Source organism: Equus asinus, chromosome X, assembly GCF_041296235.1.
Source record: "Equus asinus isolate D_3611 breed Donkey chromosome X, EquAss-T2T_v2, whole genome shotgun sequence".
NCBI lineage: Eukaryota > Metazoa > Chordata > Mammalia > Perissodactyla > Equidae > Equus > Equus asinus.
Window position 1 is genome coordinate 1135598 of NC_091820.1, and position 16845 is coordinate 1152442.

The 16845-nt window shown below is 41.4% G+C and overlaps 1 protein-coding gene across 9 annotated transcripts in view; it reads left to right on the forward strand.

The window, feature by feature from the left end:
• ARSH (arylsulfatase family member H) overlaps window positions 1–16531 on the forward strand; it is a 54932-nt gene extending 38401 nt beyond the window's left edge. For 8 of the 9 annotated variants that reach the window (XM_014826784.3, XM_070501814.1, XM_070501812.1 and 5 more), the window contains 7 exons: window positions 3937–4062; window positions 4769–5192; window positions 6846–6982; window positions 10567–10701; window positions 13369–13531; window positions 14345–14466; window positions 16033–16531. In XM_014826784.3, coding sequence (XP_014682270.2) covers window positions 3937–4062; window positions 4769–5192; window positions 6846–6982; window positions 10567–10701; window positions 13369–13531; window positions 14345–14466; window positions 16033–16400 — 1475 coding nt within the window. In that variant the 3' untranslated portion in view covers window positions 16401–16531. Of the gene's footprint in view, window positions 1–3936; window positions 4063–4421; window positions 4674–4768; window positions 5193–6845; window positions 6983–10566; window positions 10702–13368; window positions 13532–14344; window positions 14467–16032 lie in introns of those variants that run through there. The other variant, XM_070501818.1, reaches the window with a different exon arrangement.
• The last annotated feature ends 314 nt before the right edge of the window (window positions 16532–16845 follow it).

Below are 16845 nucleotides of genomic sequence, written 5' to 3' on the forward strand. Positions count from 1 at the left end.
TGTTGTTGTACCTGGACACCTTAAACAGGTGTGTCTCTTGCCAGCTGCCACCAGACTTGCTCACCTGTGGTGACAGAGTTTGGACCTGTGGTGACCGATTTCCAGGCTACTCTAAATGCTCCCATTTCCAGGTATTTGTGGTAAGAGCCCTCAACAGGCTCCTCATCTCTTAGAGTGAGCAGAGACCATGCAATCATTGCAGAAAACTGGGTCTGTCCAGTCTCTGGAGATGAGGTTGGGAAAGCACCAGAAACAACTGAGGAGAACGCATGGCTGCAAACATGGAAAAGAATTGAGAGTTGTACTTATTCTCGCATACACACACGTGTGCATAAACATGCACACACGCAGCGTCAACTTGTAGGCTTACCAAGTTGGGAGTAATGATGACAATTTACTGTTTTCCTTTGTAGCTTACCTTACAGTGGACATTATGGATGTCAACGTGGAATCAACCCTATGAATATTGATTTTTATACCCAGCAAAAACACAAGTTTTTCCCATGGCATCCACTGAGGTGTTGAGTTACTGGACTCCACATGCAATTGCCTCAGACTATTGTGTTTTAGTTAAATGTAGCATCTGCTTGTCACAGTTTTCATATATCCATCCTTGAGGTTTATTTTTCAATGATAGCTTATTCTCCATGACTTTCCTCCCTTCTAGATGGTAGCTTCTTATCTGATAACCTCTGAGGGATGAACTCATCGGGTTACTTTGAATGACATGAAAATGGAGAGTCAATAAACGTTGAAAGTTACTGTCCGGTGAACATCAATACATCGCCATTTATCTTTGTTGCTCAAAGGACTTTTTTCATAATCCAAGGTTCTCAGTTTTGTTGGAAATAGTTTGATTGCCATATAGATTGTCTCTAAATGACACATTACTGTGTGTGAACTTGGAGTCAAGATACACGTCAGTGTGAGTTGGCAAAAGATTGATTATTTATAATTTCAGGAAATTCTAAATATTGATTAGGTGGAAAATTTCATTTAACAAAATTAGGCGAAACAGTTAAGTGACTGAAGGAGTTGTCAGTCAAATTGTTGCCATTTTTTGGACACAAATTATTGTTTAATTCTTCCTACTTCTCAAAAAATTCCAGTAAAAAAAAGAGACTCAATACCAAGATAATATTCTAACACGTCCCTTAGGTAAACAGATCCTCTTTCCCATTGATGACTATCTTATCTGACTTCTTCCTGTTCTAGGCTAGGACCCTTGAAATGATCCTTTATGTATCCATCTTAAATGCTCGAATCCCTCGCTTGTGGTTTTCCTGTGAGTTCCTTTTAAACTACAGCTTCATTAACACCCCTAGCATTATAAACCCACGGAAAAGAATATGGAAAGGGAATTGTCACACCTTCATCCTCTCATTCTCCCCCTTACGTGGGTCACAGAACTGACGTAGCCTCCTGCACCGACCGGGAGGTGATTTCCTGTCCTGCAGAAACTGCTTCTTATAAACTCTCCTCTCTGCCTAGTGAGTTGTGGGAGACACGAGGTCTACAGTTGATGGAACGATGACAGCTACATGGAATCTGACAGGGCTTCCCATTAACCTTACCCACCCCAACATATTCATATAAAATTTATTCCTTTTTCAATGTAGAAGTCGCAAATATCGCTGGTCCTTAAGCTCAGGTGAACCTGTTTAGAAAAAGTATCAGTTTACAAAAAAAAAAAAAAAAAAAAAGGTGTGTTTGAACAAAGGGACATATTCTCAACCTGTCCTGGTAGGAGAAATGCCAATGAAAACTCTTTAGATGTCAGGTTTAACTGTTGCCATTGGCAAAAATCAAACTCTATAATATTTACTTGCTTGAGGAGGCTGTGGGGAGGCAGGTGCTCCTGCGTGTTGATGGAGTGAAGGTGGAATTGGTGGAACCTTTACAGGGATTTTGGCATTGAAACTTTGAGTCAGCAACTCCATTTTCTAGAAGTTTATCAGTCCTAGTTCCAAATGTCCAAAATGATGCATAGAACGATGCTGCTCCTTATAAACTTATCTGGTGTGAAAAGACTGGGGAAATAAAACGTTTTTCAATAGAAAGTGATGAATAAATGATAGTGTGCTAGTAAAATGGAACCCTAGGCATCTTTACAATGACAGGCAAAGCTTTTTATGTAATGACCACGTGCGTTCTCCAAAGTATTCTTGTTGAGGGAAAGAAGCAATCTGCAAAACAAGAGTGGAGAGTATGCACAATCATGAAGGAAAAGGGAGACAGTCTCCTTTTGTTCCTGCCTAGGATATTCCTGGAAACACAGGAGCAGCTGGTAATGTTGGCTACCTCTGGGAGGGGAGCTACAGGGACTGGGTCCAAGGGCAGGAGGGAGATTTTGAACACTTCATCTCTTTCATCTTTCGAATTTTGTACCAAGTGGATGATACCCATAAAAATTTTATACATACCATATTTAACATGTATACATGTATTTACATTGAATTAGGAGGTATAGCCCCTTTTCTTGAAAATTATAAGTATGCTTTTGCCTTTTAGGATTTGGTAAAGGGCACCCTTTTTTTTTTTTTTTGGTGAGGAAGATTCACCCTGAGCTAACATCTGTGCCAATCCTTCTCCATTTTGTATGTGGGATGCCACCACAGCATGGCTGACAAACGGAGTAGGTCCACACCTCAGATCTGAACCCACAAACCCCAGCCACCGAAGCAGAGTATGAGGAACTTTAGCCATTTGGCGACTGGGCTGACCCCAAGGGCATGCTTGGTAGTTGGACCATAAATTGAACATAGACACATCAAGGTGCACGTGGTCTAGTGGCTGAGATGCAGACTATAGTTGCAATTCAGAATCTCAGGGAGCCATGGGAGCCCATAGGGGCCCCTAAAGCATCCCAGGAAAGTCACCCTAGAAGATGTTCCTTGAAATAGAAGGAGTCAGGAGGAAGGGTGTGGTCAGCAGAGGAAACGGCAAAGACAATGTGGGCATCTGTGAGTGGGTGAGGAGAACGAGGTGGCCACACTTACCCTCAGACGTCTCATATTACGAAGGACTATAAGCTATAGCAAGAGTTGGGATTTCAACAGCAGGTGATGGACGGCCATTAATGAGGTTCGACTGGGGAGGGACACGGATTGGAGGGTTCCTTCTGAGAGTGGTTGAGTCTGGGGGAAGGGAGATCAGCTGGGGGACGCCACAGCCCAGGGGAAGCTCTGCTCCAAAGTGATGGCCTCGGAGATAAATGTCAGACTGTTGGCGGAGGTAGGGTGGTCAGGACTCGCCAATGGATTGGATACGAGAGGTGAGGCCGAGTCAGAAGCAGGACTCAAAAGGAGCTGTTGCATTTCTGGCTTAGAGGAATGGGGGATCATGCTGGCCTTTACTGAGCCAGTTTGGAAGGAGGAAGATAATGGGATCTGTGTTGGACATGCTAAGACTGGGATGCCTAAATATATAGATGCCCAGTGGGCAGCTGTAAGACAGGACCTGAACTTCAGAAAAGGGGTCTGGAGAAGACATAGAGATGTGGGTTTTTCACCACGTAGAAAGATGGTACTGATGTTCAGAACTGAGGTCCAAGGATGTCATCCAGAGTAAGACGTCCAGTTAAATTTGAATTTTGGAACAATGAACAAATACGTCTTTAGTAACAGTTTGCCCTGTGCAATATTTGGGGGCGTGTCTGGAAAATTATTCATTGTTAATGTGAAATTCCAATGTGATGGGGCATCCTGTGTTTTCTTGCATTTCTAATCCTAAGAGAACGTCTGCCTTTGACAAGCGGGAGGAGGAGAGCTGAGGAGGTGCAGACACAAAGGCAATAGAAAATCTGAAAAAGGCCAGAATAGTGGAGGTGCAGGAGGAGAAATTTCAAGGATCCCAGGAGGAAACATTGGACTTAGTAGGGACTGTCAAGAAAAGATGGACGGTGGCGCTAACCTGTTGGTACTTCTCTGAATATAGGAATGGCATCTCCCTTCAACCTGAACCGTGCCCTCATCTGGCTTGGAGGGTCAGGCGGTCTGCCCAGCAACGAAACGACTTTTGCCAAGCTCCTCCAGCATCGTGGCTACCGCACCGGACTCATAGGTATGGCCCGTGGAACTCTGAACGCATCTTCGTGACTATGTGACTTCAAGCTTATTCATCAATCTAGACAACGAATTTCCCATTGGTGACCAGGGGTCTGGAAAGGATTAAATATTATAATGGGTATGAATGAATTAGAACAGTGTCTGACGCTGGTGGTGAATGCTCAATAAAACAGCTGGCATTGTCTGAATCCTCCTGCTCATCAGCAACTCCGTTGGCTGGTTCATCGTCTTCAGCTTGGGGCCCTTGGAGGAGGTCCGAATTTTGGTTACCTTTCTGTGGGGTCAGAAGCCACTGCTGGCTCAGAACCCCCATGTGCAAAGTACACTGCAGCCAGTGTAGACACAAAACAACCAAGACATGCCTTCCAGATACTTGGAAAGATGTTAATGGTTAAGGTGGTGGTTAGACACCAAGCGAATTGTTTATTCTGAGTGCAGCTCTGGACTCCTGTCCTTCTAGCAAGCCAAGGGTTTTCTGCTGCCCAGTTTTAGTCTGAAAGATGCAGGATGTAGAGAAAGAGGTGGTGGCAGCCCATGGAGGAACCCCCTCAGCGTTTCCCAGGGCGGTCACTGGGGACACCAAGAAGATTCCACCATGGCAAGGCAGTAAGTGTCATACTTCACTTTGACTGAGCGAAGTCCACGTTCGAGACACACGTTGATGCTTGTGCTGCCAGGGTACCATGTTGTTTTCCTTCCAGGAAAATGGCACCAGGGATTGAGCTGTGCCTCTCGGAACGATCACTGCTTCCACCCCCTCAACCATGGGTTTGACTACTTCTATGGGCTGCCCTTTGGCCTCTTCAGTGACTGCCAGCCGTCCAAGAGTCCGGAACTGCACCGCTGGCTCAGGATCAAGCTGTGGATCTCCACGGCGGTCTTGGGTCTCGTCCCCCTCCTGCTTCTCATTCCCAAATTCGCCCGCTGGTTCCCGGTCCCCTGGAAGGTCATTCTCGTCTTCACCCTTCTCGCCTTCTTATTTTTCGTCTCCTGGTACTCCAGTTACGGGTTCACGCGGCGCTGGAATTGCATCCTGATGAGAAACCACGAGATCATCCAGCAGCCGATGAAAGAGGAAAGAGTCGCTTCGCTGATGCTGAAGGAGGCGCTCGCCTTTATTGACAGGTGATCAAATCATTTCTGGCCCCATTTCCTGCATGGGAATTTTGTTTTTATTTCAGGGGAATTGGCTCTTTGTGTGTGTGTGATATTTGCCATTTACTGGAATCTCTCTTTACACAAATGAGATAGAGTTAAATTTCCTGCAGATTTTGAATGCTGAAAAGACAAAATATATATAGATATTTTCCTCTCCCCTCTTTTTTTTTTTTTTTTTTTTATAAACCGGATTACAATGTTTTAGTCCAGATTGCTTCAAGGTGGATTAGTATCTACATGGACTGAATCTTTGGGATTAACCTTGGTTTTGCTTTGCCTCAGAGAGAGCCTGGAGAATACTTCTCTGGCCATGAACAATTGGGAAGTGACTCTGTTTAGATGCCTAGTTTTAAGTTTTGTGTGTTTAAGACAAGCCACACAGGCACGTGCGTAATGATCGCCCATCTTTCCATGTCAGCTCACGTCTGGATGACCACTTCCAGGTAGATGAAAGTTGTCGGCGTGGATGCTCATTGACCTTGTTTCCTTCCTCTCTTAGGGGGACGGGGAGGGGAGTGGACGGAAGATCATAAAGCATAAGTTCACGGGGTTAATGAATGTGCAGTGGGAACTCATTCACTCAAATGCTTCTGTGACTGTCGTGTTCATTCTTTGCTCCCACACAGCAGTCAGAACGGTGGGACCGTCATTCAACCCTGTTCTTCCTACCTGTCGCTCCCATCCCAATTCAACGTTGGTTGGGTTATCTTTGAGAGAACGTGACTCTCTCCCCTTCGCCCTCCTTATTGCTGATTGTAAAAGTTTCTGAAGCAATAGGTTTAGGATGGCTACCTGTGACGTTAAAATGCAGAACACAACCGCCAAGCTGTAAATGAGAGAAGTTTATTTGCCTCCGGTTATTGACACTCTAGCTCCTTTGTGCTTCTGCAAACTGAGTAGCCTCATGGCTCAAAGTCGATGACAAAGCTCCAGCCATCGTGTTTATGTTCCAGGCAGTGTGAGGGAGAAGATGGAAGAAGTGAAGAAGAACTCTTTCTATGGATGGGCGTACTATCTTTTTACTTATATGCCCCTTGTCTCCCTTGGTTGTGGTTATTCATATGGACACTCCTAGATAGATATAAGGGAGTCTGCGTTCTGGGCAACCATGTGTCCAGTTAAATGTTGGGGCTTGTGTTACTAAAGGGCACAGGGAGAATAGATATTAGGGAGCACATGAGAGCTCAGTGCAATACATCTGTGTCTGGGCTTGGGATACTATTCTTCCAAGCCCGTGCCTGAGGGAGCCTACTCAGACGACAGGTGCAGAGAATGCACATGGGTTTTTCATTCATTCGTTCCTTCAACAAAGATGAGAAAGATCTGTTAAGCTCCTGTTTTATGTCAGATGCTAACCTGGATGCAAGAGATCAAAAGTCAGACTACACGAAATGTTTTATTGGCGATAAAGATTTTCTGCTCTTCTTCATTCCTCTTTCCACCCTTTCTGCTTAAGTCTGGCTGTGGGACTCATGCCTCACACGAGTGATGTTGGCTGTTTAAGTACATGGCAAACCTCCATCAGCTGGTATGAGATCTTTCAATGAAGGCAGAATCGTATCCCTGTGCGGGAAATACTTTTATCTGTGAAGGTATCTCACCTGACTTTCCCCTCTTTAGGTATAAACGCGAGCCCTTTCTCCTGTTTGTCTCGTTTCTGCACGTCCACACTCCGCTCATCACCAAGAAGAAGTTTGTTGGGCACAGTAAATATGGATCGTATGGGGATAATGTAGAGGAAATGGATTGGATGGTGGGTAAGTGTTCAGGAAAACAACTTGAAGTATCTGATTCACCGGCTAGAGAAAAGAAATTCTGTATTAATTGCCTCAAATAACGTAAGCCCCTGGCCTATCTTGGGCAGCTAAGTGTTTGTCTCATTGAATTAAATTAAAAGCTGACTCTACCTTTCGTAAAATCCGTGAATATTTCCCAAGCAAACAGTCTCAAGTTATGAATACAGGTTCCCCCATCTTTCGAATAAACGTAGCCACTTTCCTGAAACACTCAGTGGCAAGATTAATAAAGTTGTTCTGTAAAGAATATCAATGTTCCTCAGTATTTTGATGGATTTAAAGGGAAACGTTCTTGTTAGTTGGCTTTATAAGAAATTCTTAGAAGTGTGGGAGGGAATTGACAAAAATCAAAGCCACTTGTTTCAAAGTCACACGATCGATACAGAAAACACGACTAAGGGTAATAAATTAGGAGAAGGGGCTGGTGGGCAGGAAGGTGGAAGGAGACACTATGCCCATGTCAATGCAATAATTAATTGTGCTACTTAATAGCTTTTTTCCCCCTACTTGACACACGACACAGTATTTCTTCATCCCAACAAAGGTGTTTGGCTTTTGAAACACAGTACAATTTTTTCTTCCTCCTGCTGGTGGAGACTTCTGAAACCTGGCTATCAGAACCACCTAAACTAATAATAACCCAATTCTTTGCTGCCTGGGTCCATTGACGCTAAGTACCTCTGAGAGAAATAGAGCTTTCTTCCTTTAAATATACTTAAAGTGTGTCCAAAAATCAAACCCCATTATATCTGACATGTTTTGAGTCTGTAAACCACAGTCTCGGTGAGTTTAGGATACTAGTTAGGATGACTGGAGGACGAGTGGTTTCTTTTGCATCGGGGAGGAATCTTGTCCTTGGGTACATTCATCTTTTATATTTCCACCACGTGTGTCTGAATAGGTCTAACATTGGAACTTTTGTGTCATCGTAGCGCTGTGATTTCTTTGCTTGATGTTTCTTCTCCTCCAGGAAAATCTTGTTTTGAAATAAATCACTTTGCTGCCTTTGTATCTCTAGGCAAAGGACAGTTTTCTGCAAAAGGAATCTCTATCCAGGTCTATATCTAGTGTTTATCCCTAACAAATTACCTTTATTCTGTAATCTACTTACATACGTGATGCGCATGTGTTTTAAAAGCTGTTAATTGCATTTAGTAAAGGCTAAATTATTCTCCTGTTGACACGGGAGAATGACAAGTAAATATTTCTCTGCATCATGTCTCCAAATACTCTATTTTCCATTCATTTCTTATGAACAACATGTCAAACCCAGAGGCATGTCAAAAATGAAAGGGGCGCCTCTTGTGTGTATTATCTTCCTACTTAACAATATGGTTCTGAAACTCAAGATTGCTTATTAAATTGTTAACCATTCCCCAAAAATAAGCCGTAACTATGATACGTTCCAATCAACGTGCAATGTGAAGTTCCTGAATGCTCAGGGGCTCAGTAACATTTTAAACTTTCTATTTAAGCAAATGTGTACTTTTAAAAAATGTTTTCAACCACCTTTTATTCTTGACCTCTTTCCTTGTATTTTTGTGTGGTAGGAGACCTTAGGGTTATTCTGTTGCCCTGTGCATTTACATATGCACACATGCATCCATGTGTTTTGTATATTACATACACAGAGATTAACATATGCATATTTCCAAACAAAAGAAGTATTTGCATCTATTTTATTTACTTGGTACAAGTTACAAGTTACCCTTACGGTTAATACAGTAGCCAGCTCCAATGAGAACTGATAATTTACGTCCAATTCTTCTCTTACCAGGCAGCTATTATAATATGTTCTCTTACAAGCCCTGGGCTTTCAAAGAAAATCTTAATTTCTGGTGCAACATTTCTGAAAAATGGCCAATGTGGCCTCTAAGACAAATCCCTTTTAAACAATCATTAAACAGAAAGTCAGGAGTTTGCGTATAAACAAGGAGTTTTCTTTGCAGCTTGTCACATCGTCTTACATCTTTGATCGGGACAGGGTTGTGGAAGGGGGTGACGTGCTGGACAGTAGGACCACGATGTGACCTACGCAGCGGATGGGCAGGTGACTGTCAGGAAGCAGAAATCCAGGCAGCGTCGTTTGGGACACAGCTAGATCAGCTGTCTCCTTGGTTTCAAGCACTGTTTGTCCTCTTAAGGGTTTATCAACACAATGCTTGCCGAGTCTAGCAAAGTATTCATTCCTCTCAGATGCTTAGCTGCAACCCGAACAGCAAGAATAACGTGCAATTTAGAGGCAGACTTCAGAGAGTGACAGGGAACAGTAAATCTGTTAATGGATGGGGCTGCCGCTCCCTGGAGCAAGGTTGACTTTGCGTGCTTATTCCCGGAGATGTCATTTTTCAACTATTATTTGTTTCTCTTAGTGCTCATGTTTAGCTGCTGGGCCTAATTCATATTCGCTGTTGGAATCATTGTGGGCGATGATGATATTGTATACTCCACAGAATTACATACTTTGTAATATACTGCATGTGTATTTATATATTATAATTTATATAGTATTACATTATTTGCAAAATAAAATATTTTTTATGGATTATATAAGAAAATACTGGAATATAAAATGTTATATTAAATTTTAAATAACAGAATTACATATTACATAAAAAAATACATTACTATTATATAATAAGTTGTTATATAAGCTACTACTTTATAATATATAATTGTCAATGATTATATAATATTAGATATTATATAACTATAAATTATAACTTTTATATTTATAAATATTTTATTTTATTGTGTATTATATATTTTATATATAATGTAAATTACATACGATTCACAATATCATAAAAATTATATACGATTATAATAAATTATATATTTACATATAAATAATAAATTTATTGTATATTCCAGTACATATTATATATTTCAATATAATATAATTATATAATATGTATTAATATATATTGTATAATATATGTATAATATATTATATATTATATAATATATATTATTATATATTATGTAATATAATTATATTTTAAAATATTTAAGCATATTTTAATATAAATATCTTTTATGTTTACTACATAACAGTTATATCTATTATACATATGTTTATGATTTTTTATGTATTTATATTAAACATGTTTAATATATTTATATGGCATTATATATATAATATTGTAAATATAGATTATTTATATAGCATATTCTATATTGTTAGTTTTGTATATTATTATTTTTATATTATGTATATTATTTATATATTACATATTTATATATCATTCTTTATATATTATATAATATATTATTAACATATATGACATATTAACATATTATATCACAAATATATAATAAATAATTATGAATATATAGAATTTAACATTTTTATATAGTATATAGTATGTGTGCTGTATATATGTATATATATTAGTTTTACATAATAGCGATTTATTACATAATATTATAATAGATAATGAGATACCATTTAATTGTACTGTTAAGTGTAACTGCCTGGCAGTCCACACAGAATGACAATGGTCCACGCGGAAAGGTGAAAGCTGTGTTTCCTCCTCCTCCAGGGAAGATCCTGGATGCCCTGGACCGAGAGCTGCTGGCCAATCACACGCTGGTCTACTTCACCTCCGACCATGGGGGCCGCCTGGAGGCGCAGGATGGAGGCGCACAGGCCGGCGGCTGGAACGGCATCTACAAAGGTGATGTGCAGAGAACGGACCCTACCTCTGTAGTGTCTACTTGGCTTCGAATTTGAGTTAATTCATTGGCAGATGCAGTTGGGAGGTTTCTGTGTGAGTTCTACTTCCTTGGGAGGCTAGATGAAAAACAGCCTCACGGTCGGGGTCAATTTCCAAGAGTTTAAGCCAAAAAATGCCTGCAGTATTGAAAGCTTCGAGAGGATAGATACACAGGGTTTCAATGACATCTTAAGGAGGTTTCTCAGCCTCATCACTACTGACACAGGGGCTGGACCACTCTCTGTGCTGGGCCGTCCTGTGCCCTCTAGGGTGTTGGGTAGCATCCTTGGTCTCCACCTACCTGGTGCAGGAGCACCCCCCATCACAAAAATAGTGACAACCAAAAATGTCTCCAGACTGCCTGGTGTGCCCTAGGGTCCAAGTCAACCTCCAGTTGAGAGCCACTTGCTTGAGAATAATATTCAGCTGAATATCCAAATTTGGGTTTGCAATCTAATAACATCAATCATGTTATCACTATGCTTCAAAGACTGTTATTCTGATCAGGTAAGAGTGGGCGCCCACCTCCTTATTACAAGTGGATTCTTCTGACTCTCTTTGATGTGCTCCATCTTGGATTACTCAACAACTCCGTTGAGCTTGCTCCTTGGGCATCAGCAAAGCAGTGCCAACAAAAAGAGAAGCTTAAAAATGCACTTGGTGTTTGCCGTTCCCCTCACATCACCTCCTCCACCACACCAATCAAAGAAACTGAAAGGGTGTCAAAGTTGTCATCACTATAAAAGTCAGAACTTTAGGACTTCCTTATACTTTATCAGAGAGTTTAGTCTAGAGAGGTAGATGGAAAGATAGAAATATAGACAGAGAAAGATAGATAGATGATAGATATGATGACTATATAAATGAGGTAGATAATAGATAGGTAAGATGATAGATAGATAATCCAGATAGGTAGATTGATTGATTAATTGATAGATAATAGATATGATGGATAGATAGATGAAATAGATAATAGATAGCTGATAGATGAGGTAGATGATAGACAATAGATAATAGATACAATGGATAGATAGATGAGATGAGATAGATAATAGGTCAAAGGTAGGTGGGTAGGTAGGTTGGTAGATAGATAGATGATAGATGGACATGATAGTTAGATACAGATATAGGTAGACAGAAAGATAGATAGGTGATAGATACATAGATGGATAAGTAGCTAGAGAGGCAGACAAATAGACAGGTAGATAGATATAGATTACATACTGTGATTGATAGCAGATGGGCTTCTAAAATTATTCATCTTCTGTGGTTGGTGGTGTCAACCTGGTGTGGGCATAACTTTGTTAATGAGCAAAGACTAAATTGATGCTCAGCCTGATAGAAAAGTTATGTAATAAAATTGAGCCACTCTACCTAGGCCATCATGAGACATGATTATTAGAATAGTGACCCTGCTTGTGTGTGTGTAAAACCATTGTTCTAAAAAGGGCCTTCACGCAACTCTGAAGGAGGTGTGGAAAAATTGTTTTTACCCTAGAACGAATCTCCAGCTCACCGATGTACCTCCCATGGGGGGCTGAGTCCATTTGACAGATAAATTCACGTGTCCTGCATTGACGATTAGTTTTGTTCCAGTTACGCCTCACACAGTTACCTGTTATTATATACGATCAAGAAAATGTCAGGGTGGGTTTATGCTTTCTTGTTTGTCTGTTACTTGTCGACAAAGAAAACACAAATTTGGTTCATGGAGCTTGTTAAGTTTTCCATAAATGATGGCGCTGGGGACCCAGGTGGCTTTGGGCAGTGGTTAGATCAGAGTCTTTGGACCTAAGTGTTTCCCCATTTAATGTCCCTCACTTTCATCCAGAGAGAGCCTGCCTTGTGCTTTCTTTGTAATTCATACTGTCAGATGTTCAATGGACATCTCATATCATTCAACTTTGGAAGAGTTTTTTCCACTCCTCCCAGAAAGTCTCAGTTTTTTCCTTAAGTCAATGATCTTGACTGTGTCATTTCATTTGGCGCCATATTTCTATCCTGCGATGAACATCTTGATCTCAGGTTTGTTCCTAAACCGTGGGCATTCATCATCTGTTTTGTACTCAGACACACCCAAAGCGTCCTTTAAGAAGTGATTCTCAATGCTTTTTCCTCCTCTGCCCTGTTGACCTGTCTGTATTCACCTCTTCCTTCTTCCATATGGGAGATCACTGGATAAAGTCCAAATGCCTTACTTCATCTCTCAAGGATCACCATAACCAAGGTAGAACCTGTTTTCTAGCCTTGGTTTGAACTTCATTTACTTTTCCATCTTTTCGAGCCCAATCTGATCCCAATAAAGATTGAAGATTTGCCCGCTGACGGGATGTTCTCTTCTCTCACGCAACTGAAAGTCCATGGCATTCGTTGACACATAATAATGTACCGTATTAGGACAGCACTTGTTCTGATTTATTATTACTGGCTTCTCACTTGAGTGCTAGACGTTCATAACTAGAGTTGTCACTTCAAGGAAGAAGGCAGGAAGTATATCTCATGGTTATTTGCGTTTCTCTCTCCGTGAATGGGGTATGGATGTGGCAAGCAAAAAAATGTTGCCTCTAGATTTGATTTCCGACTCCGTGGAGAATGATGTGGTTGAGTTGAATTCATCTCTGGTTGCAGGTGGCAAAGGGATGGGAGGATGGGAAGGCGGGATCCGTGTCCCGGGAATATTCCGGTGGCCGACCGTCCTGGAGGCTGGCAAGGTGATTGACGAGCCCACGAGTCTGATGGACATTTACCCAACGCTGTCTTATATCGGCGGAGGGATCCCGCCCCAGGACAGGTATGGAAGCTGTGCTTGCTCCTAATCTGGGGAGATATTGGACAGGCATGTGGATATGTTAGATAATTTTGTACGTGTGTGGGAAGCGTATTGCTTAATTTTCAATATTTTGCCAAGACGACCAGACAGCTTTCTCCTTAGTTCATGGCGGAAGGCTTGTCTGTCTCTCTCAGAACGTGTGTTATTTTCTCTCTCATATGATACTTATCCAGGCATGGGCTTGCTTGTCCTCATGGGTGGGATCTGACCGTCATTCATTTTTATATCCCTCATGGCATCTAGACCATTAAACAAATATTTATTAAGTGAATTACTGAATAAACCTAAGTGTGCATCAATGGACCTGTGATGAATTATGCCATATTTCTCTATGGGGTTTAAAATCAATAAATGCGTTACACGCTCTAAGCGTTTAATTCCGTGTGTGTGTGTGTGTTGGGGGGGGGCGGTTTTTGTCTGCAGTTGAGTTTTCCTTGAATTGAATGAGTGTGAAGAGCTCAATTTTCTAATCCGTGACACTCATTCCTAGTGTCTTGCAGGGTATCGGTATCATAGTTCCAGCTGCTCACCCTCCCATTGTCTTAGAAAATGTATAGTAGGTTTTATTTCTTTTTCTTTTTTTTTATGAGTGAAGATGTGTAGAAAGTTTAAAAAAGTCCTTTCTCCTCCTCTTTCTCTTCACCTTTTTCTTCTTCTTCTTCTTCTTCCTCCTCCCCCTGCTCCTCCGCCACCTTCTCCTCCGTCTCTGTTACGACATATGTGACGAAACCATACCTCTCTCACCACTTTCTGCCTTTCTCCTTCTCTCCTAAGAGTGATTGACGGCCGGAACCTAATGCCCCTGCTGGAAGGCAGGGTCTCCCACTCGGACCATGAGTTCCTCTTTCACTACTGTGGGGTCTACCTGCACACAGCCAGGTGGCATCAGAAAGACTGTGAGTATGATGTTGGCGGACACGTAGGAACACAATAAGGACACACTCCCATCTCCTTTTTCTCTTTGGGGAATTTACACCCGGTGCAAATAACACTCAATTGTGGCGTTATTTTTCCTTAGGAAAGTTACTTAAGCAGCCATTGCACTACAGTAGGATTTTCAATGGGTGTGTGTGTGTGTGTGTGTGTGTGTGTAGGGTCATGTGTATGAATCAGTCAGAGAGAGAAAGAAGGAGAAAATGAATATTCACAGCTAAGTTCACTCAAGTAGTTAGCAACACTTGTAAACTTCAGTCTAACGCACACATCAGTCACTAACTGCCTCCGTTCAAGTCATTGTCTCTGTCCCACCTTCACACTATAGGATTCTTGTAAACAAATATAAATTAGCAAATGGTAATGATTTCCTTACATCTGTAAAGCAAGCTCTTTCACGGGCATTTAGATAACCTTCCAGAATTCTTGATTGGACTTGACTTAGTTTGCAAGGTGTCCCATGCAATCCGTCGCTTGTAGGGCGAGCCATTCTCCATGTCAATATGGATGTCTCCCACATAAACCAAAAACAAGCAAACAAAAATCTCTTCCTTTTAGCTTCTGTATCAGTTAAAGACACGTTCAATGGTAAGAAACAAAAGGAAACAGCACGGCAAACAACAAAAGCCTCTCAAATTTAACTATAGAAGGTTAAACAAATAGAATTTACTTATATTTTCATAATAAGACTTCCAGAAGGTGGAAGCACAGGGCTGGTACAGTGGTCAACACCATGATTAGGGACCTGGGCTCCTTTGCTGTTTCCACTTGGCCATCTCTGGCACGTCAGCTTTCATTCTTAGGCTTCTAACCCCATGGTTGCAAAATGGCTGCTGTTTTTCCAGGCATTGCTTCTGTACTCCACACAGAAAGGACGAGGAAGGGCAAAGGAGGTGAAGGATCCAATCAGATCATTTAATCCAATCTTTTAGGAAAGCACAGCTTTTCTGCAAGACCACACCAGTGGACTTCTGCATAAACCTCATTGACCAGAGGTTGGCAAATGCTTGTGATGTTTTCTGTCTAAAACTGACCTCTGGAAATAGAATTGCTAATTGCTCATACGGAAAGAAAGAAAAGGAAGGAAGGAAGGAAGAAGGACGGAAGGACGGAAGGAAGGAAGGAAGAGGAAGGGAAGGAGGAGTAAAAGAACAAAGAATGGTTGATCTTGCCAAATGACTTTTGCCAATTTCACACCTGAAAGTGATATACAGCCTTAAAAATGTTTCCATTTTGCCTATGCCACGTCAGATCAAGGTAGCAACTTGAATTAAAATTTCCATGATTATAGCAGCCATTTCAATAACTATTAGTCTCCAAATGCTCTCATGTTAAGTCAAAAAGAAAGTCCACAAGGTTGCAGTAAAATCGTGCGTTGTCCTTATAGTTGAGGAAATGCTATTATTGCTATGTAATTCTGTGCAGAAGATTTTCAATTGTTAGCAAAAGCATCGGAGGAATATGTTTTTAATGGAAAGAGCCTTAACATAGTAACAAATATGGCATTCCAACGGAGCTCTGTTTTCCAGGTGCAACTGTGTGGAAGGTTCATTATGTGACTCCCAAATTTTCCCCAGAGGGAGCTGGTGCCTGCTACGGAAGTGGCATGTGTTCATGTACTGGAGATGTCACCTACCACGACCCTCCACTGCTCTTCGACATCTCAAGAGACCCTTCTGAATCCCAACCTCTTAACCCTGACAATGAAGTGTTGTTTGACTCCGTGGTCAAGAAAATCGAGGCAGCCATAAAAGAGCATCGAAGGACGCTCACACCTGTCCCGCAGCAGTTGTCTGTGTTCAACACCATTTGGAAGCCATGGCTGCAGCCCTGCTGTGGGACTTTCCCCTTTTGTGGGTGCGACAAGGAAGATGACATCCTATCCACTGCTTGGTGAGCAGAAAGGGACTACTTGTTACCAACCACCAACATACTATTGCCAAGGTCATAGGAGCAAGGCTCAGCTAATTCATTCATTCCATTGGGGATCAAAAAATGATGCCCTCCACCATTGTTTTAAGCTTCAGATCTCAGTTCTCTCTTCAAGTCATGTCCGGGAGCTCAGTGAAATGAAAGTGAAACCATACAGCAATGGGCCTGAAGTGGAGCATTTATTTCATCATGTTTTTGTATAATTGTGTCATTGTTCGAGGAAAAAAATAGACCAAGGTGACCTTCTGCAGATTCTTGTGGATCTGCAGTTCCTAAAAGATAATGAAAAGTAGCAGGTCCAATGTCATTGTTTTTACATGGTTATGTTAGAAGGTTGTACTTGTGGATCCTGACTCCTTGATTTCCTCTTTTTTCTTCTTTTCTTCTTTTTCTGTGTAGCAAACATTGGG